At 53.1% G+C, this 22,678-nt stretch overlaps 1 protein-coding gene across 1 annotated transcript in view; it reads left to right on the forward strand.

The window, feature by feature from the left end:
- Nucleotides 1–21,220, forward strand: part of TRIB2 (tribbles pseudokinase 2) — a 23,002-nt gene extending 1,782 nt beyond the window's left edge. The window contains exons 2-3 of the mRNA XM_005884074.2: nt 3,968–4,260; nt 18,797–21,220. Coding sequence (XP_005884136.1) covers nt 3,968–4,260; nt 18,797–19,265 — 762 coding nt within the window. The 3' untranslated portion in view covers nt 19,266–21,220. The remainder of the gene's footprint in view (nt 1–3,967; nt 4,261–18,796) is intronic.
- Nucleotides 21,221–22,678: the final 1,458 nt, after the last annotated feature.

Raw genomic sequence — 22,678 nt, forward strand, 5'->3', positions numbered from 1 at the left:
TTTGGAGCCTCAGGATATTCTCCCTAATGCAGAGATGGACCCTACGATTGATTTCCTTTTTGTCTTTGACCCTGAACAGTGACTGGTTTATGCATGTGTGTCTGTGTGTCTTTGTAGGCACCCACGGGGCACCAGACGAGGGGATGAGCAGGAGGATAGTTGCAAAAGAAAAAAAAAAGGACATTAGAGCACACCTCTACCGAGGAATTGGACATAGATCAAGAGCTCATTGTCACTTCATTTTAGATTTGCTCACTGTTGTCCCCCCCCCCCCCACTGGAGGGTGGGAGTGGGGGTTGGGGGTTAGAGGGATGGGGTGGAGAGGGGGGCCATCAGGAGTGGGGACCCCTGCTGTCTTTGAATTGCCTGACACTTTTACCATTAACCGCAGGCTTTATTTCATAGGGGACTGGAGTGTTTCATTGTAAGACATGGGTTTTGTGGAACTCTCCAGTCAGTTTTGCAATTGCTGGGATTGGACCTCAGGGGGGAAAAGAAGAGACTCTTTTAAGTACTGCTCTCTGCTTGCACCGAGCATTTGGTATTTTGCATCTTCTGAGTTATTGACACCCAGAGCAACTGTGCCTGGTTAACCAAAATTCAGTAGGCTATTCAGAGCCGGGCTGGATTCTCAGAAGACCGACAACGTTGCACAATAGGGTAGTCATCCTTTGAAATGAATGAATTCCACAGAGCTGCCACTCCGCTAGGAAATATGCACAATCACCCAGCAGTGAGCGTTTTCACTCCTTTCGCTCAACTCGGGCACAGCATTTTCATATTTTTTTCAAAGGCTGGAGGTGCTTTGAAGCGAGGGGACTCTGCCACCCGAGTCTGCAGCAGCGTCCTGCTGTTATTTCTTTGTTTAAAAAGCAGAGGTGCCTCGGGCCCCTGCTCTTTCTTCCTTGGTTCGGCTTCTTCGAGGCATATTTCACGTTGGGCTGACCTCACAGTGTCGTTTGCAGACTTGCTCTCTGGCCCCTCACTGTACTTCATCTGCTGGTTTTGTGATGGCAAAGATTGAAGCAGCCCCTCGCCAATTACTGTGTGGCTGCGAGTGGCTTTAAGTGCAGTATCATTGTTCTGCTTGACAGAGGTCATCCCTTTAAGACACAGCAGCCTCTGTGCCCCTGCCTTTTTACCAGAGGGGATGGTGGCATCTATGCAAGCACAGTGGAGTGCAGGAGGTGCTTGGGAGCTCTCAGTGGTGTTTCAAGGCGGCTTCCATGAGCTCCCCTCAGATGTGTACTGTGGGCGCTTAGCTTACTGCAAGGCTGAGTGAAACCTATGCATCGATGACTTAAAATCTAGAGTTCTTGTCTCCTAGCTCTGTGTTGATCCAAGAAAAAATGTTTGCAAAAACAGATCAAATGTAAAGATGCCACTTATTGCAGAGGACTGTATAGAGAATTCTATGGGACATTAAGGGGGGGGGGGGGAGAGTCATTTAACCCAAATAGTCAAGCCTGCTCATTGTCCCCATGCCTACAGTAAGCAAAGGGAGGGAGGGAGCTTTAAGGGCCTGTAGCTTCTGGCTTTCATGGAAGTGCAGGTAGTTACTGTGCAGATTGACATACTACCATCTTGGCAGAATCCCCCCTCCCCCCCCCTTTTTTTTTTTGCAAATGCTATTAAAGATGGCCCAATCTTACTGCTTAATCTGAACTGTTACATTATATACCTGAGGGTCTAAATTAAACATTCAAAAGCAGCCGCCAACCAGGCTCATGGCTCAATTTTGCACTTGAAGGTGATGGTTTAAGTACCAATCCAAGCCCATAAATGCCTGTTATAGCTGCTAATAAACGTTTGGTTCCTGCCCATTTGGGAAAACATTCGTACTGGCTTTATTTTCCATTCTCCGTCCACCATCTTGGAATCGGGTCTCCTCTACAAAGGCTATGGCTACCTATTGATGCTGCCATGAAGGTGTTCGATTTTCTTTTTTAAAATCTACATCCATTCAGTGTTTCAGCATTGGGCGGGATCATCGACTAAAGGTGCTGAGCAAAAAAATAAAAAAATCACTTTTTATTTTTAAAAAATGCACTTGAAACGGGAAGTATATTGTAAATAACGGTACCTGCACAAGCACGGGCCAGGAGCCTGCAGCCCGCTGGCAGACACGCGGCGGTTATGTAAGAGCGCAGCGCCTGCATTAGCCTCTGCAGAGCGCTCACACTCGCCGAGGTTCCCCAGGCTGCCTGGGTCCCTGCTCCCTGCAGTCGGGGTCTGGGTGTTACAGTTGACTCAAGCGTAGCAGATGCTTAATTGAATGGACCTCCAGGGTCAGCGCTCGGAGGTCATCCTTTGACAGCCTTGGGGTGTGATTTGTGGTCCCTGGAGATGCTGACGGACTCATTCTTAAAATCGAGGGCTTTCCTGAGATGGCTCATTATGGTTCATTCACAAAGTTACTGCGCTTCCTCGCCCAGGGTTTAGCACCGGCGCTTCCGAGGCTCTTGCTCACCCTGTCTGATTCATAGGTTTTATTTTTTGAAGCTGAGAGTGACTTCACTCATGGATTCGGGGATGGCAGCCTGCATCCGTGGATGGTTTCAGGAGGCCTGTGTCTTCTCTTAAAATAAATCCAGTATCGTGGGTGCATTTGGGAATGGGCGTTGTCGGCTAAGAGCGCTTCTCAGGTTCTCATGTGGGATCCAGACCCCCAAAAGGTCGGTGGGGCCCTAAATCAACGTCTCCTGTTTATGAAGGGGGGGCGGGGGGCGTGACCCTAATGCTTTGTATCCACCTCATCCAGATTAGCAGTGGCCCAGCCAGGATTAGAGCCTCAAATTTGGTGGTTTCTAGGCCAGCATTTTCCCCACGGCCCTGCAGAATGCTGCTAAAGGAGAGCATGTTTTAACTCATGGAAAAGAAACACGGGAAGTTAAATGACGGTGCATTGATCACACAAAGCATCTTGTTGTTAGAGCGATCCCGCTCTGCAGGGAGGCACCCCACCCGCGCCGGCCCCACTCCTGCAGGCACAGGATGGATTCTCGAACCCGCACTCCCGGGCAGATGGTGAAACCACATTCCAAACCCAGGCCTTTGTGGTCCTGATTCAGGGGAGGGCTGCAGATGAATGAACGCTTTTTAATTTTTTTTCACCCTCAGAACTCTCTGCAGGCTAATACCTCTCATGTCTGTTGCAAAAAGGTGTGGAGGGTGGATTTTCTTTTTCAATAACCCCACAATGAGGCGGCATTTCACAGGCTCGTTTTGATTCATAGGAAGTCGTTGCATAACTGATTCATTGAGCTAGAGTCTGTGGAGGGAAGAGAGAGAGGAGCATGCCTGCCTTCCTGGGAGCAAGGACAGCGTCCTGTTCCCAGCCCTGCCACCAGGGGTTGGATGGGACTTGCTCTCTGGGGCTCCATTTCCACATCTGTGAAAGGAAGGCATGGCGTTCCTGGGTTTGTAATCTAGTAACTGCTAATGTGTCGTATAGTGCTGTATGACTCCGTTGTATTGCACAGAGTATGTGGTCTATAATGGTTATACAGGTAGCTGAATAGTGTTCATGTCCATTTTTCTTTTCTTTCTTTCTTTTTTTTCCCCTGAAGGAACATAAGGTGTTATCTCTGTAGCTTGGGATGGGTCATTCTCAGATTTTGCATTAATTCTTCTTAAACAGAGTTAATTGGGAGAGAAAAGTAATAAAACTGACCTGTGTGGTGAGTTTTTTTGTCTTGCAAAAACACCCTTACCTTCACTTTTTCATATCATCCTCCCAAATAGCATTTGCCCATATTACATATGATGTCTGGGAGGCCCAGAGTGGTCCAGCGACTTCTTCAAGGGCGTCCAGCTGGCAGGACACAGGCCCAGGGTGGTCTGGGTTCCAGGTCAGCACACCCTTTGTCATCGCAGAAGCTGGTCCCTGTGGGAGGTGCTCGCATGCTGTGATTGGCCGTCCAAGAGGCCCCTCTGACTCTTGGTCTTGTTGTTCACTCTGCCCTAGGTGTTTGATATCAGCTGCTACCAGGAGTCCCTGGCCCCCTGCTTTTGCCTGTCTGCCCACAGCAACATCAACCAAATCACCGAGATTCTCCTGGGGGAGACCAAAGCCTATGTGTTCTTTGAGCGGAGCTATGGGGACATGCATTCCTTCGTCCGCACGTGCAAGAAGCTGAGGGAGGAGGAGGCGGCCAGACTGTTCTACCAGATCGCCTCTGCCGTGGCCCACTGCCACGACGGGGGGCTGGTGCTGCGTGACCTCAAGCTACGGAAATTCATCTTTAAGGACGAAGAGAGGTGAGTCTCATTTCCGTGCACACCACCACGGCTGCTCTGAGCAGCCTGCTGCTGAGAGCTGCGTGGAGGCTGTTCTGCTGCCTGTGGTCTGGGTGTGGGGAAGACAGCCTGGAGGGACAATGGGGTGAATATCACAAGGCTTGACGTGCCCTTGGAAAATAGTCACCCCTTACTCCCAAGGTGTTATCCGATGCTCCAAGGACAGGTGCAGGGTATGTTGTGACCTGCTAACTATTTTGGTTTTGGTGTTCTGAACTCTGAAGGTGGCTGCCAGCCTGGGTGGCATTTTCAGTGTGAATGAGGCAAGATTTTCCAAACCCTACCTTCAGCACATTCAGTGCCTGGCATCCATCCTTTAATATTCATTCATTCATTCATTCATTCATTCCCTCCTTCAATGGATATTTCCTCAATATATAGTATTAGTCACAGTTCTCAGTGCTATGAATAGCAAGATACATTTACTAGTCAACTGACCTACAGAGATGGTGTTACAGGCCCTAAATAAAGGTAGGTAGTGGGTCAGATGGGACTGGGGGCTGGGATGGCGGTACCAACTAGGATGCAGAGTCCAGAGGTTTTTGTAAGAGCGATGACTCTGGGGCCAAGACTTGGAAGAGGAATATGTCATAGGCAACGTGGGCAGGCCTGGCCTTCCAGGTGAGGAGCCTGCCGCCGCACATCCACGGCCCTCGAAGGTCCCGGTTATTTTCGGAGACAGCTGGACAGGATGCTGGGCATCTGGCTTCCATTTCTGGTTCTTCCATTAACTCATTACATTCTATTTAGCAGACCCCACGGGGGCCCTGCTTTCTCCTCCAGCTGACTTTGATTGAAAAAACTCTTTCAAGTTCCTTTTTCCTTTCTAATAATGTGCTTTTTTAGGGGGGTGGAGGCAGCTGATTTATCTTCATCGCTGACTATTCCAAGAATTGTCCTAGAGGGCCTACGTGCGTGAGGTCACGGAATCCTCGGGGCCGCCTGTTGGGAAAGTGGATAGTGGCGTGCAAGTCCATTGTCACAGCTGTTGCACACCGCCCGAATGCAGGTCCGGCACGCGTCACTCACTCCGCTCACATTTCTGGAATGCCTTTTGTGTGTCTGCACAGGGCTTGCTATCTTCCGCCCCAGTGGCCTGTGATATTTTGGGGCTGTTGCTTATAGGCATCTGAATGAGACAGATCCAGTGGCGTGGGCGTGGGTTTTCCCTCGTGTGCTTTGAGCTGATGGGGAAGTAAATGCCTGGGAAGCATTTGGGGATTAACAAGGGAAGAGGGCCTGTGGCTGCGTAACCCAAATGGAATAATTCCGTGAGCGTTATAATCCAGATGGTGTACAAAGTGCAGACGCCACTGGGTTCCCCAGACCCACAGAGGTTGGGTATCGTTCCATATTTACACCCATTAAGGGGTGTCAGAGGTATCTGTGGCAGTTACATCCAGGTCTAGATAGTGAATGGCTTTTAGTTTTATTAACAAACTGAAGAAGAGAGAGATACCCTAAGATCTAGAGTGTGGGGGATGCTTATCTTTTCTGCAACTCAGAAGCTTCTGCCCTTGGAGCCTGGAGGCCCAGGCCCTTACCTGGTTTTGCCTTTAATATCCTGTGTGACCTGAGTTGGTCCCCTCCCCCAGCCTCCAGTCCGTATCTCTGTCCTGGCTGTTATATTGGCTCCAAGGTCTTTCTGAGCTATAACATTCAGGTATGTGCTTCTTTGAGTATTCTCCTTTGGAAGGTAGATCTATATCTGAAAAGGCATCCTTTAAAAAAAAATTATTGTCCCCCTTTTTCCTCTACTGACCCCTTCTAGCTGCCCCCCCCCCCCCCCACTTCCCTCAGGCCTTCACCACCCTATTGTCTGTGTCCTGGGGATATGCAAAAAGGAGTCTGTTCTATGCTTCTGTGTCTCTGGATCTGTTTTGTTCATCAGTTTATTCTGTTTATTAGATTCCACGTATGAATGAGATTTTGCCCTCCTGTGTTCCGCCTTTCTTGGAGATGTATCCAAATGTAAACTACAAATGTAAGAGTTAAAATGTGGTGGCATCTATAAGGTCCTTCTCTGAGGTTATCCTGTAACTTACTTCTCCCTGTAAACTGGAGAGGTGACAATCGCATGTCCGGGTTACTGAGGGGGGCTCTGATGGGCAGCGTGGGGGGGGAGGGGTCTCAGATGGGAAAGAACAATCGTCTGGGCAGATTCTCTGATGAGACAGCTCCCAAGAAAGCCACTTGCCCGACAGACGGAGCAGGGCAGCAGGTGGATGCCCGTCTCTGGGATCCCCTTTTGAAGCACCATCTTTGATCGCCTCTCTTCAGAGAGGAGTTTCAGGCATCAGCAAGCAACTGGGGTGGCAGGTCCAGCCATGGCTCACCATGGTACATGTGTGTTTGTGAAGTGAGGCAGAGTAGGGTGGACGTCCCAGGTCACAGGACGTAGAGCAGGAGTGGCGTCTGGGAGTCCCCGAGGGTCTGGGGAGCCAAGCCCAGAGGTGAGCTTGCTCCGGTGCCCACAGCCAGCTGGCAGCCAATAGGGGCTGAGGCAGAGCTCACATCGCCTTTGTGGGGCTTTCCCCAGGCCTGGCCCGCCCTGCCCTCTATGACAATGGGTCGAAGGGTTGCCAAGGAGCATGTCTTGGCAAAGCCCAAATCCTTGATGTCCTAGCACCTCGGGAAGACACACCAAGATGCAAGAAGCTTCCAACAGGAGGACGGTGATCACTGGTGTTTGCTTCGGAGTTATGTTTGACTTTTGCAAAAGAGCATGACCCTTTCTAGAAAGAACTAGAAAAAGTGTCCCATGTGGTTGGGAACCCAGAACCGTTCCCTGGAGCAAACATATCAAAGCTAAACCCTTTTGCATTTTAAGGAGCATTTGCCTTTTAAAAAACATTAGCCTGTCATCTGTCCCCCACATGGCCCGCATGTCTAAGAGCACGTGGTCCCTGCAGCCCCGCTTTCCCGAGGGGCCACGGGAGAGGAGAACCGCCCCATCTGATGGGTGGTGATGGCCACACAGGAGTGAAGTGACCTTGTTCAAGGTCACACAACCTGTTTGACGATGGCGCTAGCCTGGAAATCCTGCCACTTCACCCCAGAGCCCCATGGCCTGCTGCGGTCCCAGGGGACTTGCTGTTCTGCACATGACAAGTGTCTCCGTCTGGTAGGTCTGAGAAGGTCGTACTCAGTGTTCTCTTCAGTAGCTGCTAAGACTTTTTTTTTAAACCAACTGTCAAGTGTTTGTAAAAAGGGAACATGACAAGAGTCTCCGTCTGGTAGGTCTGAGAAGGTCATACTCAGTGTTCTCATCAGTAGCTGCTAAGACTTTTTTTTAAACCAACTGTCAAGTGTTTGTAAAAAGGGAGTCATGCCTCGTAGCCTTTTCCTTCTTAGCGTTGTTTTGGTTTTGAACCTCGGTTGCAGAGTGTGAGACCCTGGTTTGTCACGCATCAATCAGAGTTGTCCCTCGTGATTCCCAGCAGACGAGTCTCCGGGGCCCGCACAGGAGTCCTGCAGGGGCCCTGGGACCTCGTGGGGCCTTGCTGCTGACAGATCTCACCTTCCATCTGGTAACTAGGACCTAACCCATAGGCGTTTCAGTAGGACTGAAGCGTCCTCCTCTCCTGATAGACAATGTGGGGAAACAGTGGGTTGGATCTGAAAGACTTTTGGAAGGGAAATGGTGGCATTTCCCTGTTTTCTTCACCTTTATGAATGGTCCTCAGAGGGAAAAGCATAGAAGAGACTTGGAGGGGCTGCTTTATTATTAATCTTCAAATGTTTGCACATTAGTCTTCTCAGAGATAGGCGTGTCCTTCCTTGATGCCCTTGAAAGTGATTGGAGGCACAAGCATTACCCATTGGAATTGGCGGCGCCTGGTCCAGAAGGAGACCTGCCTGTGGGCGGCTCCCGCGCGTAGACTTTCTGTCCTGGACCACCTGGAACTCTGAGTCCATGGTCAGCCATCGAGTGCCACTGCCAGCACCAGAAGGCATTGCCCACGGTCTCTTTGCAGACGTTGTACACAGATGACACTCAGCCTTGCCTTCGACCCGAAGCCCGTGTGCCTGTGCCGTCTGCCTCTGGGTTGCAGTAGCAGCATCTCAGACTCTCCTGCTTCTGTTTTATTTTGATTGAGGCTCGAGATTCAAATTCTGGCTCTACCACGATGAGCCACCTGATCGTGGCTACGCGATGTAACGCTTCTAAGCTGCGGCTTCCTCCGAGCTGAAATGACAGGGGCATCCCTGAGAGGTGGTTGTGAAAGTTCAGGGAGAGGATACTGCGACTCACAGGGTGGGGCGGGCTCTCACTGATGGACAGCTGGTCCTAGAGTCATTGATGAAACTATGGTGAGCGGTTCCCAGGGTTCTGTGGGTTCCTGGGGGAATGTGGCCCGTCTCTCCGGCAGCCATTTCCGTGAAGAGTGGGGGCTCTTGTGATGTCAGGGTTCAGATTGAAGCCACATCCTCTTCTCTCTGTTGAGTTATCGTCACTGAATCAGTGCTGGGAGGGTGACTGGTAGAGGTCAAGTGCATGTGCTGTGGAACCTTCTGCTCTGAAAGGCCAGACGGTTGACAAGATGTACGCAAAGGAAGGTGGACACCAGGCTCACCGGAGAGTGAAGGGTGCCACCCACCGGGCCTGGACCGGCCCTGTTTCCTGCCCTGCGCCTCCACCGGCCCTGATGTTTCTGCAGGCACAGCCCCCCTTCTTTTGTTTTCGTTTTGAGAAAGTTAAACCCGTACCCTGGTTGAATTCGTCCTGGGCACACCCTTTGCATCCACAGTTCCTATAGTCAAATCTGCACGGGAGGGGCCCCCCTGAGTGTGGGTTGGGCCTTGAATCGATAGAGGGCAGTGCCCAAACCCCCAAAGGGTGTGCCTGTGTCTGTGCCCTCCAGCCCCCCTGGCCTGCTGTGGCGTTAGAGTGGTCTGCGTGGTCAGCTGTTCTTCGGGGCCCCGTGTTGCAGTCGGAGCCTCTCAGGGGAGACCTGCGCTTGGGAGAGGCTGGTTACTCCCGTGTGGAGGCAGAGCCACTGTCTGGATAGGGATCTCTGCTCTTGCACTTAACCTTGCCAAGTCACCACCGCCTCTGCTCAGAGCGCCTCCTCCGTGGAGAGAACAAGACTTTCCCCCGGGGAGACAATGAATGAGTGCGGTGAACCCGTGCTTGGCTCCGAATTCGCCTCCCGCCACGGGGGTCTGTCTCTCGGGGTGACCCGGGGCCAGCTCGCTGACTCGGGGTGGGAAGTGTCCTCTCAGCTGGGGCAGCCTTGGGTGCAGGCAGGGCTGCCGAAAGGAAGTCCCTGTTTTGCCAGCTTGACTCCTCTCCCTTGGGACGAGGCTCCCTGCCACCCCTCACTCCCCGCCCCCAGTCAAGGCCCGGAGTTGACATTTCATTGCACAGAAATGCCCCTGTGAATGGAGAAACATGCCCCTGTACATGTTTCTTCTTTGGTTAGAAGATCTTTATCAATTGACGTCACACGTTTCATTTCCTCTGCTCTGTGGAAGCTGGTCTGTGCCTGTGTCTGCAGGAGGGAGCTGGGACCCCGTGTAGGAACCTGGGGCCACCTGTTCCATCCCCCGCTGCGCCTCATGCTGGGGATGGGGGCGTTTCTCCCTCCCTCCCCAACCTGGGCCGGGCTCTTTCTCTGTTGTTAGCATCTCTCCTGGCTCTTCCTTTAGATCTCCAGGCTGCTCCTGCCTCTGTTGAAGCTGTAAGATCCAGCAGGGCAGAGAGGGCAGGCACCGAGCCCTGGAGACCGGACTCTGCTTCCTTGCATTGACAGCCAGTGACATGAGCTCCTGGAATTCCCGTCTTTATGTTGACCCTGCCGACCATTGGGGAGGCTCAGGCACCCACCCTTTTTCCCAGGATGGCGAGGAGTCCTCTCCCCCAGCCCCCACTCTGTCACGGGGCGTCTCTCTGTTCTACGTGCCCGTGTCTGCATCTCAGGGGCTGTCGCTTGGTCCCCACTCCTGGAACGCGGTGGGCACTGAATCAGTGAAGACCCCCTTCATGGAGTAGGAGCAGCTCGGATGGGGTTCTAGTGACAGAAGGAGGGGGGCAAGGAGGAGTGCGGGCCATGGGTGTCCTTGCCTGGGATGGGAGCCTGAAGGACGAAGGCGTATGGATCTGCCGTGGACACACCTTTCAAAGAGAACCACTTCCCCAGGTCCACGTCGCACGAGAAATCCCCCAGCGTTTCCATCTGGATTGAACGATTTATGCAGAACCATTTATGCAGACCCTGCCATCGGTGTCTGTGTTGGGGTGTCATTTCCCTTAGGAAGGGCCTAAGCGCAGTGCGTGGGGAGCTGCCTGGGGGAACTCTGCTTAGGAATAGACTCAACAGGAGGGAAGGGAGTTTGAGCAAAGGCCAGGAGTTCCCAGCATGCTGTGTGTCACGAGGGACGTGCTTTGGGGGGACTCTGTGGGGGGACAGAGGAGGCTGAAGGGACTGGCCTGCACCCTGACCCCACTCCACCCCACCCATGGGGCATGGAAGGAAAGTTCTGGACCCTAAGCAGCTGGGCAGGTGCGCCTGGCTGTCTGGGAGAACAGGGCTGGCTGGGCCCTCGTCCCAGCATTAGCGGGAGGTGGTGTGCAGACTCCTGTCTGAGGGGCCATCGGGGGATGATGGATTTGGGGCCGGGGATCCTGCAGGAGCAGGGCTAAGTGCAGGGCAGCGGGAGGCCACTGGCGCATTGATGAGGAGCCCTGAGCTGCTTTGTCTGTCTGGGGATTCCCTGCCTGTTCCTATGGAGACGGCAGGCTGTGCTGTACCTTCCTGAAGAGAAGGCCTTGGAGGTGGTGGCTTCCCCGCTCTCCCAGGGACCAAGAAGACTCCGGCGACTGTGCCTGCAGGCAGTTAACGCAGGCCTGTGCATGAGGATGAGCCCTGTGCATGAGGCTTGTGCATGAGGATGAGGCCCGTGCATGAGGCCAGGCAGCGGTGCAGTGGGAACACCTGGGGGCATGAGTTGGATTGAGATTCTCATCCCAACTGTGGGACTTCCTAGCAGGTACTTCATCTTTCTAAGCCGTGATGTTCTCCTTCATCAAGCCCAGCTCCCTGATGTGCGTGTGAGGTGCCCAGAGGGTACAGCTCCCGGCACAGCTCACCAGCCCCTCTCCTGGCCCCTGCCCGGGGACTCTCCTCTCCCTGAAGCGTCTCCCTTCCTGGTGTCCCGGCTGCTCTGTGCTCACTGCTGAGCAGCTTGGCCTTGGAGCTGGGCCCGTTCACTGCATCTACTGGACCTGGTGCATTGGTGGCTCTCAGAGGTGACTGCTGGAAAAATTTATGTGCATAGGAACCAGAATTAAAGGAGTGAAGGTTTATTGGGCAGAGTTTAGCAGCCCGTAGAGACCCAGTGGTGGCTGCCAGGTTGACTTGGTGCTGGGACGGTCCTTCCCTAGCTCCCCACCCCCTCAGCTACAGCCCCAGGTGGCTCTTTGCTGGCACCAGGACTGGTGGCCAAGCGTAGCGTCACAGTAGCAGGCAGAGCAAGGCCAGACCTGGCTGCAGCTGATGGTCTCGCTCGACCCTTGGCCGGCTTGGACCCACCCCCTGGAATGGCCTTCAATGACTTCTCCGGATTCCACTGACCTCAGGCCACCGGACTTCCCATCCTGGCCAGGCCCACTTTGCCTGGCTGAACTCCCAGCCCAGCCCCGCCCTGGCCCAGCCTGTCCTCATCGCTTCCTGCCCAGAGCCCAGGGCTGTGTAAAGGTTTAAAAGCCAGGCCTGGTCTGCTTGTGTAGGCCAGTTTTGAGATTTTGGAAGGAGCACTAAATTTGGAGGCCGAACACTTGGGTTTGAAGCCGAGCTCTGCCGCTCAGTTGCTAGGGGACCTTGGACAGGCCACATCAGTGTTCTGTACCTCAGCTTCGTCATCTAGTACATGGGCAGGTCCAGCGTCCCACGTGCGCCTCGTGAGCTACAGCGGCTCGAGCGTGTATGTGATGTTCTGCATAGGCCTGGGCTATGTACCCAGGCTTTTCCTTAAAAGTGTCCCCATTTTTGATGGAGGAAACTTAGGATGCTGGTGCCACGATGCACTTTGGAGAGAGCTCCCACCTCAGGATCCTCCTGACAGGGATTCGGAGTTCAATTTTTTTCAGTTACCCTATTCAGGACCCAGCACGTTTCATTCTCTGGGCCTCAGTTTCCTTACTTTTTAGGAAGTTTGCACATATAATATTTGCCTTTCAGTTTTGTTAAGAGAAATAGAGACATAGACTGAAGAAATTCCAGTATTTTTTTATTTATTTTATTTTTTATTGATTTCAGAGAGGAGGGGAGAGGGAGAGAGATAGAAACATCAATGATAAGAGATTTATTGATCGGCTGCCTCCTGCGTGGCCCACACTGGGGATCGAGCCCGTAACCCGGGCATGTGTCCTGACTGGGAATCGAACTCATGATCTCCTGATTCATAGGTCCATGCGCAACCATTGAGCCACTGGCCGGGCAAGAAATTCCAGCATTTAGACGTTCAGTTTGTGGTTGCTATTGTTACTATAATTATTATCATCCCAAGGATGCCAAATAGGAAGTGTTGCTACCCCTATAGTTTAAAAATTAAACTTAAAATCAGGACTTGTAAAGCTGAAAGAGCCCTTTTCAGTCCACGTAGCCATACGTTTTCATTTATAAATGTGAAGGCCAATGCTGCTCCCCGAGGCGGGGAGCGGAGCTGTGTCCTGCTGGTTCTGGCTTCCTCACCTGGCTCGGGAGCCAGCGACACCAGGCCTGGCACTGGCTGGGCCGGCCCCAAGTACACAGGCTGCCCCGTGCGAGCCACGTTCATTCAGAGGTCGAAAGCAGAGCAGGCTGTGCCGCTCCTGGGCCGGGGCCAGGTTGCAAGACACATGCGGGGAGGCAGCGTCTGGGCCAAAGGCATCCTGCCCTGGGCTCGTGGCTCTCTCCTCCAAGAAGCCGCAGGAATAGCCACTGTCATTTGCAGCGTTTTGGTCACCAGCATCTCCACCGTTCCTCCTTGTCACTCTTGGGACTCTGTATCCTTCATGTACCACCGCCTCTCGGAAGCCCATCCTGCAGACCTCCCTCAGGACTGAGTAAAGTGAGCAGGAGCGAGCTGGGCACCTGGGTGGGGGAAGGACCTGCCAGGTTGGGGGAAAAACAAGTGCAAAGAGCCCAGCAAGGAATCTGGGCATAGAATGCATATCCACGTCCATCTGCCTGAGGCTTGTCCATCTGTCTTCCCCTCCAGGCTCTGGGGTGGAAGTGAGACCCTGTCTTAATAGTAAGCGATCTGAGTGGCCAGCGTGTGCCGCCGTGTTGCTGGGCTCTCGGTAGATACTGTACAAGTCCTATGGGAGCATTGCTCATTGAATCCTCACAGAACTGAGAAGATGGGTGTCACGTGTCACGCCTGCACCCCCAGTTCCTAGTTTAAATGCCCAAATGATGGACATTTGAATTATTAGGGCCACCGATGGTCACGAAAATCAATTTCTTTGCCTGGAAATTTATAGTCTTCGGGCTCTTCAGGGGACATCCAATGTGGAAAGCAGATTCATTCATTTCCTCCCACTCGGACGCACACAGGTACTCCACCAGGCCTCCCCCACCCACCTTATAGAAGCGAGGGCAGTGGCCCCCATTCCCAGAGGGGGAGTCAAGCCCCAGAGACCTTCCTTGCGTAACAAGTCCGTGGGGACTGGACCGGAACTCCAGCCCAGCTCGGTCCCTGCCATGCGCACCCTGGAAGGACCTTGTCTAAAGACGTAACCCAGGCCGCCCGCCTCGACCCTTGCCTGGGAGTGATGTAAACAAGTTCAGGATGTTCCCAGAAGCAGGCAAGGTCAGACGCCTGCGAGGCTGTTTCCTCTGCGTCCTTTTCCTGGCTTCTCCTTCCCTCCTCCCTCCCCTGCCTGGGATGCGTGTGCTCCTCCATCCAGGGAGCAGGCTCCTGCCCCGGGGCCGCCTGCCCTGGTCCTGGGCGCACCTGTGCTGCCCACGTAGCTGGAGCCTCGCTGGCTGAGCTCACAGCCCAGAGAGGCGAGCGCCCGGCCCCCAACTAGCCTTACTAGCCCGACGAGCGTGCCCACCCTCTCAGCCTCAGGCTCAGGGTCCACATGGAGGGAAGATCATTTTTGCTTTGGAAGTTGATCTTAGGAACTTTGAGAGCAGGCGGAGGTACCTGGCACACGTTCCGCGCCATAGCGTGGTCTTTGGTGTCTGGTAATTTTCGAGTTGCACTGGCCGGCTGTGTGGCTGCCCTGCCCCAGCACACACCACACCGGATGTGACAAGCAGGTAGGGACACAACACATGGGTGAGCTTGGGGACAGCTGGACCGCAGCACATGGGGTGTCTTGATTTCACTCTCAAATTCCCTAGGTATTTGCATAACCTCTGAGTCCCGTCTCCAGGTGGGGAGGGGGGCTGCAGGGAGGGGTTCGTTGACAGGAGAGAGCCCTTTAGCATTTTCTAGGGCCATTTCTGGAGAAGGACCCCAGAAGAGGGTTTAGGATGCAGGTGTGGTCCTTGCTGCCTGGGGGGGAGGCGTGGGGGGAGGGGGAAGGAGAGAGTCTGAACCTGGCGGTGTGACCTGGACAGGGATGAGAGTGACAGGGCTTTAGATGGGGCTTAGCAAAGAGCTCGAGGCGCTGCAGTCTGTCCCTGGAAGGGCTGGGTGGCATCTCCCTCCACCCGCACGGGAAGTGATTTACAGCACCTGCTTCCGTGGCGCCTTCACGTGACCTCACTAAGCCTGGCCAGGGAGGCAGCTGGTGCTTGTTTCTTTAAAGCTGAGCCCACAGAAGCGCTGAGGGCATAACTGTGAGATTGCCTTTCACCCGTGGACGGAGTGTCTGCCGTGTGCCGGGGACCAACGTAGGTGCTGAAGGCATCCCAGTAACACAGGTGATGGTCTCTATGCGCAAGGGGCCCTCGGCCACCTGCCCGTGGCTCCAGGATGGGGAATGAGGCGATCACCCCGGGATGAGCATGGGAATAAGACATAGAGCGAACATGCGTAAGTACTGAAAGACGATGCATCGTGTTCAGGTGGTGACGAGGGGGTAGGGAGCAGCGGGGTGGGGGCTGCACTATATGGGGTGGTCAGGCCAGGCCTCTTGCATAAAGTTCACCTGTGCAGAGACCTGAGAGAGTGGGAGTGAGCTGCACTGGCGTTTGGAGAAGCGCATTTGGGGTGAGGGCCTGAGGGGGACCCTGTTCAAAGGCCCGGGAAGGACCCAGGTCCGTCTGCGTGTTTGAGGAACAGTGGGGAGGCTGGGATGGAGAGAGGGGTGGGGGCTGAAGACAAGGCTGAGATGCCCGCGGGTCACTGCGGCCTCGGCGAAGGTGTTGGCCTTACCTGGTGGGCGTCTGCAGAGGAGCCCAGCCCCGGGCTTGACCCTCCGATTCCGATTTAGTGCTCATTCCGCTGCTGTGTCCCTCGCCCGCTGGGTAGGCTTATCATCATTATTACTGTTCTTTCCACTGCGATGATTATTCCCGCAGCTCCTCTGCTGCCAAGACAGTGAATTTGGAGTTGAGGAGTCTGGCTCCCTCCTGGACTCGGCAGGCGCATTTAAGGGTGAGAGCGGGCGGAGGAAGCTGTGGAGAGAGCCCACTTGTGCCTGTGGTTTGCACTTCCCTCCCCTCCACCCCTTGCATTTCACTGACTCACCTCCAATCTCTGCTGTGGGTCAGCCCACCTGCCCCCGTAGAGGAGAAAAAGCAAAGCAAGAGGGGGTCTGTGCTCAGTCAGCACAACTCCGGATTCGCACCCTCGACCCTCCTGCCTTTCTAGGCCATTCGCTGTCGGGAGAGGAGATGGTGTGGACCACTGGTTATGACAGAGCATGGGGAGCACGTGTAACAGATCGGCTGCTCTGCATCCGGGAACCCCGGGGTGTCCATCCAGTCCCGGATTCGCACCCTCGACCCTCCCTGCCTTTCTAGGCCATTCGCTGTCGGGAGAGGAGGAGATGGTGTGGACCACGGGTTACGACAGAGCATGGGGGGCACGTGTAACAGATCAGCTGCTCTGCATCCGGGAACCCCGGGGTGTCCATCCAGCAGACGGTCAGGCTGTCTTGTCTAGATAGATGCCCAACAGTGAGAAGGTACTTCATGCTAAGGAACCTTACACTTAAAAATGGTAAACGTGGGAAATTTTATGCAAATTTTACTGCAATAAACAACCAAAATAAAAAAACAAAGGAAGGTTACCCTCTTCAACAGTCCTCTGCAAGGCTGAGAGGCGTAGAGGTTGAGTGACTGTTCCACAGCCACACCGCAGGTGGAGATGTCTGGCCTCAGTCCACTCTCCTAGCTCCAACCCACACCATTTCTTTTCTTTTTTCTTTTTTCTTTTTTTAAAATATATTTTATTGATTTTTTACAGAGAGGAAGGGAGAGGGATAGAGAGTTAGAAACATCGATGAAAGGGAAACATCGATCAGCTGCCTCCTGCATACCTCCTACTGGGGATGTGCCTGCAACCAAGGTACATGCCCTTGACTGGAATCGAACCTGGGACCCTTCAGTCCACAGGCTGACGCTCTATCCACTGAACCAAACCAGTTAGGGCTACCCACACCATTTCTTGCTCACGGATGGAAATAAGTACAGGGGAGTTGTCACTCCGTGGTCTTTGAAACTGCTACCATCCAAATATGAGATCTTAGCCCGGCCGGTGTGGCTCAGTGGTTGAGCGTTGAACTATGTGCTGTGAGGTCACGGATCAATTACCAGTCAGGGCACAGGCTGGGTTGCAGGCTCAATCCCCAGTGTGGGGCATGCAAGAGGCAGCAGATCAATGATTCTCTCTCATCATTGATGTTTATCTCTCTCTCTCCCTCTCCCTTCCTCTCTAAAATCAATAAAAATATGTTTAAAAAAACCACAAAAAACAAATATGAGATCTTAGATTTAGCTGAGATTTCCTCAGACCTGTCCTGTGGAGCTCTCCCTGGATGAGTTTGAGCCTCGCCTCCTTTCTGGGGCTCTCTGAGTAGCGGTGGTCATCGCCCTAAAAGGCCAAGATGTGCAGTAGGAGGAAGGCGAGAAAGAGCAGTGATGGACCGGAGTCAGGGCTCTGACTGAGGACCTTGTGGTATTTCCAAGCACTTTTCTCTTCTCTGCGCATGTGAGCCTCATGACACCTGGGCAACAGGGAGATGAAGGAACCACTTGATGTGACTGATACGGACCTTGTAGGACCTAGTTGGTGCTATTTATGAGGTTCTAACCCTAAATCTAGTCCCTCCTCCCTGTCCTATGTCACCTTCGTGGCAAGCCTTGATCAGGGTGACGGAATAGGGTTCACTGAGTTTATGGGGCCTGAGACGCACTGGCCCTCTGTGGGGGTGGCAGTGTTCTGGGCCGGGAGAGTAGGAGGAGGATTGTGGTGTTAAGCACTGAAAGGTAGTCATTCTCAATCTTCCCCTTAAAGAATCACAAGATGGGGAGACAGGGATTCTCGGGAGGCCTCTTGGCTAAACAGAGAACACTGGGCTGTGAGCTTATGGTGCTGGGTCGGGGACAGCCCTCAGTCTTGAACAAGTCACTTCGCATCCTGGTCCTCAGTTCCATTCACTGGAAAGTATGTATAGCTAATGATAAGAATTCAACTTATTTCCAAAAGTATTTACTGAGTACTTACTTTATTTTATACCCAGTGATGATATCAAGACCCACTGCATAAAGGCCTAGATTCTAGGGACTCAGAGTTTCATGAAATTTCTCCAACTCTGTTCTTACCCAGTGCCCCCAGGAGAGTCCTACATTCGTGTCAGCCAGCACTGTGGTCCTCACACGGCGGGGGGAAGATGGGGGAACAGCGTAACAAGTTTGAGAAGGATTTTGGGCTCATCCTATTATTCACGCACACACACCCATGCACGCAAGCACACACACACATGTACACACGTGCAACATGGTTGACTTAGGGAGACATGAGGTCAGGCCTTCTGTTTCCCAGCTAAAAGGCTTTGAGCAAGTTACTCAAGCTCTGAGCCTCCATGTTCTTACCTGTAAAATAGGATCGTACAACCTTCCATGTCTAACCAAAGCATTGTGTGAGGCCGAAGTGCGCTTGAGTAACGCGAGAGGTCCTTGCAGACGGTGTCTGCCAGGTTTACCCAGCGTGGTGGACAGAGCTATGTCAGCTTCCCAGTTGGTTGGATCTGAGTTCAGATCTTGGGAATCCCAGTCGTTACTCAGATGTGACTTGGAGCAGGTGACTTAATGTCTTGTTCCCTCAGCACTAAGACGAGGCAATGCTGTTATTGGTGACCTGTTTACTTGCTAATGGGTTGAGTCCCCTAATAGGTTGTAAGCTTCATGCAGAGTCCTTGTCAGTCTTGCTCACTCCTGTGTGCCCAGCTCTGGAAGGGGGTCTGGCACTAGAAGGTGCTCAGTGAGTAATGTTGAAGGCTGGTGAGCGGATGAAGGAAGGAGTAGGAGTCGCTGGATACTGAGCAGGAGCTGTGATGTAATGATGTGTCGGAGCACCCTCAGGAGCTCATGTGTCCCTCCTTTCCTTGCAGGACCCGGGTCAAGCTGGAAAGCCTGGAAGATGCCTACATTCTGCGGGGAGATGATGACTCGCTCTCCGACAAGCACGGCTGCCCGGCCTACGTGAGCCCGGAGATCTTGAACACCAGTGGCAGCTACTCGGGCAAGGCCGCCGACGTGTGGAGCCTGGGCGTGATGCTGTACACCATGTTGGTAGGGCGGTACCCTTTCCATGACATTGAGCCCAGTTCCCTCTTCAGCAAGATCCGGCGCGGCCAGTTCAACATTCCAGAGACGCTGTCGCCCAAGGCCAAGTGCCTCATCCGGAGCATCCTGCGGCGGGAGCCTTCCGAGCGGCTGACCTCGCAGGAAATTCTGGACCATCCTTGGTTTTCTACAGATTTCAGCGTCTCCAGTTCAGGATATGGTGCTAAGGAGGTGTCTGACCAGCTGGTGCCGGATGTCAACATGGAAGAAAACTTGGACCCTTTCTTTAACTGAGCTCATGCCCCACAGAGACTGGGCTGGTACCGGAGCGGCAGAGGGCAGCGAAGGGACTTCCTCCAGGGACCACACGTCACCTGGCTCCGTAGCAGGAATGACACTGACACTCACAGGTTTCTTGGTTCAAAGAAGGAAAACCTTCAAGGAGCTGACTGAACATGTAGCATGGGGACGGGAGGTGTGGGGTGGGGTCGGGCCCTGGGGCCGGGTCAGGGGTGGGGGAAAGCCCCCTGCAGTTTCTCCTCCCTGATGGAGCCCCGGAGACCACCCCCCTCAGTTGGCTCTGTCTACCCCACTTTTCATTTTGTTCAAAACTAGTTGCAGATCCTGACAGAATCGAAACTCTCTGCCTCAAACCCACATCTCGGCATCGCACTGTTAGCATCTAACTTCTTGTCATGATTCAGGGAAGGTACAATCGGCCAAGGGTTTTCTTTTTTTCTTCTTCTTCTTTTTCTTTTTTCTTTTGAAACAAGCCAACCACCTATCTGATCATTAAACGGTCACTTAAAGACAATTCGGTGCACACAGACTGACATGAAACCTGGGTGCTAAACTAAGAGAAAAGGAAAGTCCAGTTTGTGTCTCTTAATCGCTGTCTCAACTCATTCCTTCGAGGTAAAGTATTCAATACCCCGTTCGGGAAGGGACATGTTCATTCTCAGCTCCCTGAAAAGGGGAGGGGGACCTGGCCTTCATAAGCTATTCTGTTTCGTGTCAGGAAGCTCTTAGAAGTCAAACTTCCAGAGCATCACTGCTCTCATAGTTTAAAGAAAGAGAAAAGGAAGGAAGAAAGGAGAAAGGCATTCGCCTCCTTAGTCTTTTTCCTGTTGAACGACCAGGGTTGCCTGCGAGGCATCGCCCTGGGCAGAGATGGGAGTGAGAGAGCAGGAAGCTTGGAGTCCGAAGCTTCTACAACCCGGGGCTCTCAAGGAAACATGTCTGTCTTTGTTCGATTGGAGACGAGCGAGACAGAGCAGGTTGTCCCCCACGTGTAAAATACAGGGCGGCTCTCTCGTACCCTTCGTGGAGAATGGCCCTCTTGGCTTCGGAGGCCCTCTGGTCTGGACAAAAACCCTCGGTAGAGATAAGTGGGAAAGACAATAAGCTGAAAGCGAGGACGATATAAATAAAACGGCTTCTACCCCCACACGCACCTTTGTATCTTCGAGAACTCTTCTATTTATTAAGGAAAATGTCACATTGTGATGTATTAAGCCAGTACTTCAATTACGGGTTGACTTGGGATGACATGTTACATGCTGTCGTTAACATTTATATATATATATATATTTTTTTTTTTCCTTGTTTGAGTATTTCTGTCCCTGAAATAACCTTTCCTTTGGCTTTTCTAGATAGCTTTATTTGATTTTGAGTGGCCAATGTTTTTTTTTTGTTTTTTTTTTATTAACGGCTTTTCTATCGCTGTATGATACAGAACTCTTTCGGCATAAATATTTGTGTTTCCAGTACCTCAGTTGTTTGGATTTTACTGCCTGTATACGTTGTGTGAACTGGTCCTGTTTTTGGGTAGGTGACACGTGGACTCTAGTATGTAAATGTTACTTGAATCTGTGCTCCATTATCGTATGTGGCATGTATGTGCGGACCGTGGATGCTTCACGCCTGCCCAACAGGAGCCCGGCCGGCCCCTTTCCGAGAGGGCGGCTCCCCCGTTCGTGTCCGGAGACAAGGCGGCCATGGACGTGCCCTGGATTCTATTTTGATAACAGAAGATGGAGAGGAGAGGCTTTTTACACGCTGAGGATGGTGCTGTGTCGAGGAGGACCTGTTTCCTTCCCTCCCCCCGTATTTTTTAAGGACCTGGGAGGAGGAGAGAGTGGTGACATGCATGGTGGGAATCTGTGGCCTCTGGTGCTTTGTCCTGTACTTGGTTTAATGTTTTTGTCCTAATCTCTTCAATCAATAAAATTGTGCGTATTTAACTAAAAGTCTGGGGTCTGGGGAAGGTGACTTCCTGCTTCGGAGGCTGTGGCCACTGTGCACCAGCTGGGAACTCAGATGTTCTGGAGGGTCTTCCGTTCACGGTGAACCATCACTACTGCCAGACAAGGCCAAGGCTGCCTTCCCTCAGGACGGGGCGTGTGCCGGCCGGTTAGGGGTAACGGCTCGCTGACTTGTCTATCTCCCTGAGTGAATCCTCACCCCGCCTTCGGAGGTGTGAGTTCCGTTCCTATTTCAGATTAGGGGAGGAGCCCGGGCAGACACAGACTTCCCCCAAGGTAAGCGCCCTGTAAGGATAGGGTCAGGCGCGGACTCCAAAGCCTGTTGAGTCCCAAAGCCTGGTACTGTTTCTGAGTCCAGTTCTCAGGGTGAGTCTAATAAAAGCCCTGGGTGGCCGGCCTTCCCCAGGGCCCAGAGACCCAGGCTTCCGCAGGATTCAGCAGCTACTGGAACCTGATTGGAAACCTCCATGGATGCCCCTCCCAGAAACCAGTGTCTGCCCAGGAGCCCTTCTCCGTCAGCCACAGAACATCAGGCGGGCGGTGTCCATGGGCTACCCCATCCATCCTGCTCCTCATTGAATAGGAGTGACTGCAGCCCAGCGAGGGCCAACTCAGTCCTGAGACGTTAAGCAAGTGCCTCCTGTGCCATTTCAGTGCAGGTTGGGGAAACATGCGGACACGGGCCGTGGGCGGGCAGGATGGTGAGTGGGGCAGGCACCGGGGTTCATGCCAGCCCATAGGATGGGCTCCCACCTGTCTAAGTCTGTCGGGTGTGCTGGGAGAGGTGACGCTGCATCCGAGGCCAGAAAGAATGGCTGGGAAGGAAGGAAGAGAAACAGCAGTGCCACTCTCAGCAGAGAGAAACGTGCGAGAAGTGTCCAGAGACTTGCCCAGGTGCATACCATTGGTGCCAAGCCGTGGATGACTTCATTCACACTCCATGCAAAGACCGTGGGTGGTGTACAGGGACATGGCTTTCTAGCCGATGGGACCAGGCCTCTCAATCCACAAAATGCTTGTCGTCCGGTGATGTCACTTCTGCATCCTCAGCATCACCAGACCCAGTGCCTGGCATGTGAGAGCTTTCCAGGAACAAGTGCTAATTGAGGGATCGTTTGCTCCGGGGGACTCTGTGCTGCTCAAGTTCCTTCCAGCCCCCGGTTTCTAAGAGGCACATCATTAGGAAACAGCCTTTGCCAGTTCCGAAGCCCACCAGTGGCTTTTGTTCGGGCACAGATAGGCCGATCCAATTTCCTTGCTCTTTCCCTGCCTGGGATTAAGCAGGGCGGGCCTGCTGCCTAATGAGGGCCTGTGTGAATTGTGTGCTCTGTCAAAGCTTCGCACGTGTGGTTGCTGCGGAGGGAGTTGTGGGCACACACTCGCTGCCTCTGCCTAATGAGCTTCCTTCCACCTTGCTGGGGACCCAGAACCGGCAAGCTCTCC

This window comes from Myotis brandtii, unplaced genomic scaffold (assembly GCF_000412655.1).
Source record: "Myotis brandtii unplaced genomic scaffold, ASM41265v1 scaffold813, whole genome shotgun sequence".
Taxonomy (NCBI): domain Eukaryota; kingdom Metazoa; phylum Chordata; class Mammalia; order Chiroptera; family Vespertilionidae; genus Myotis; species Myotis brandtii.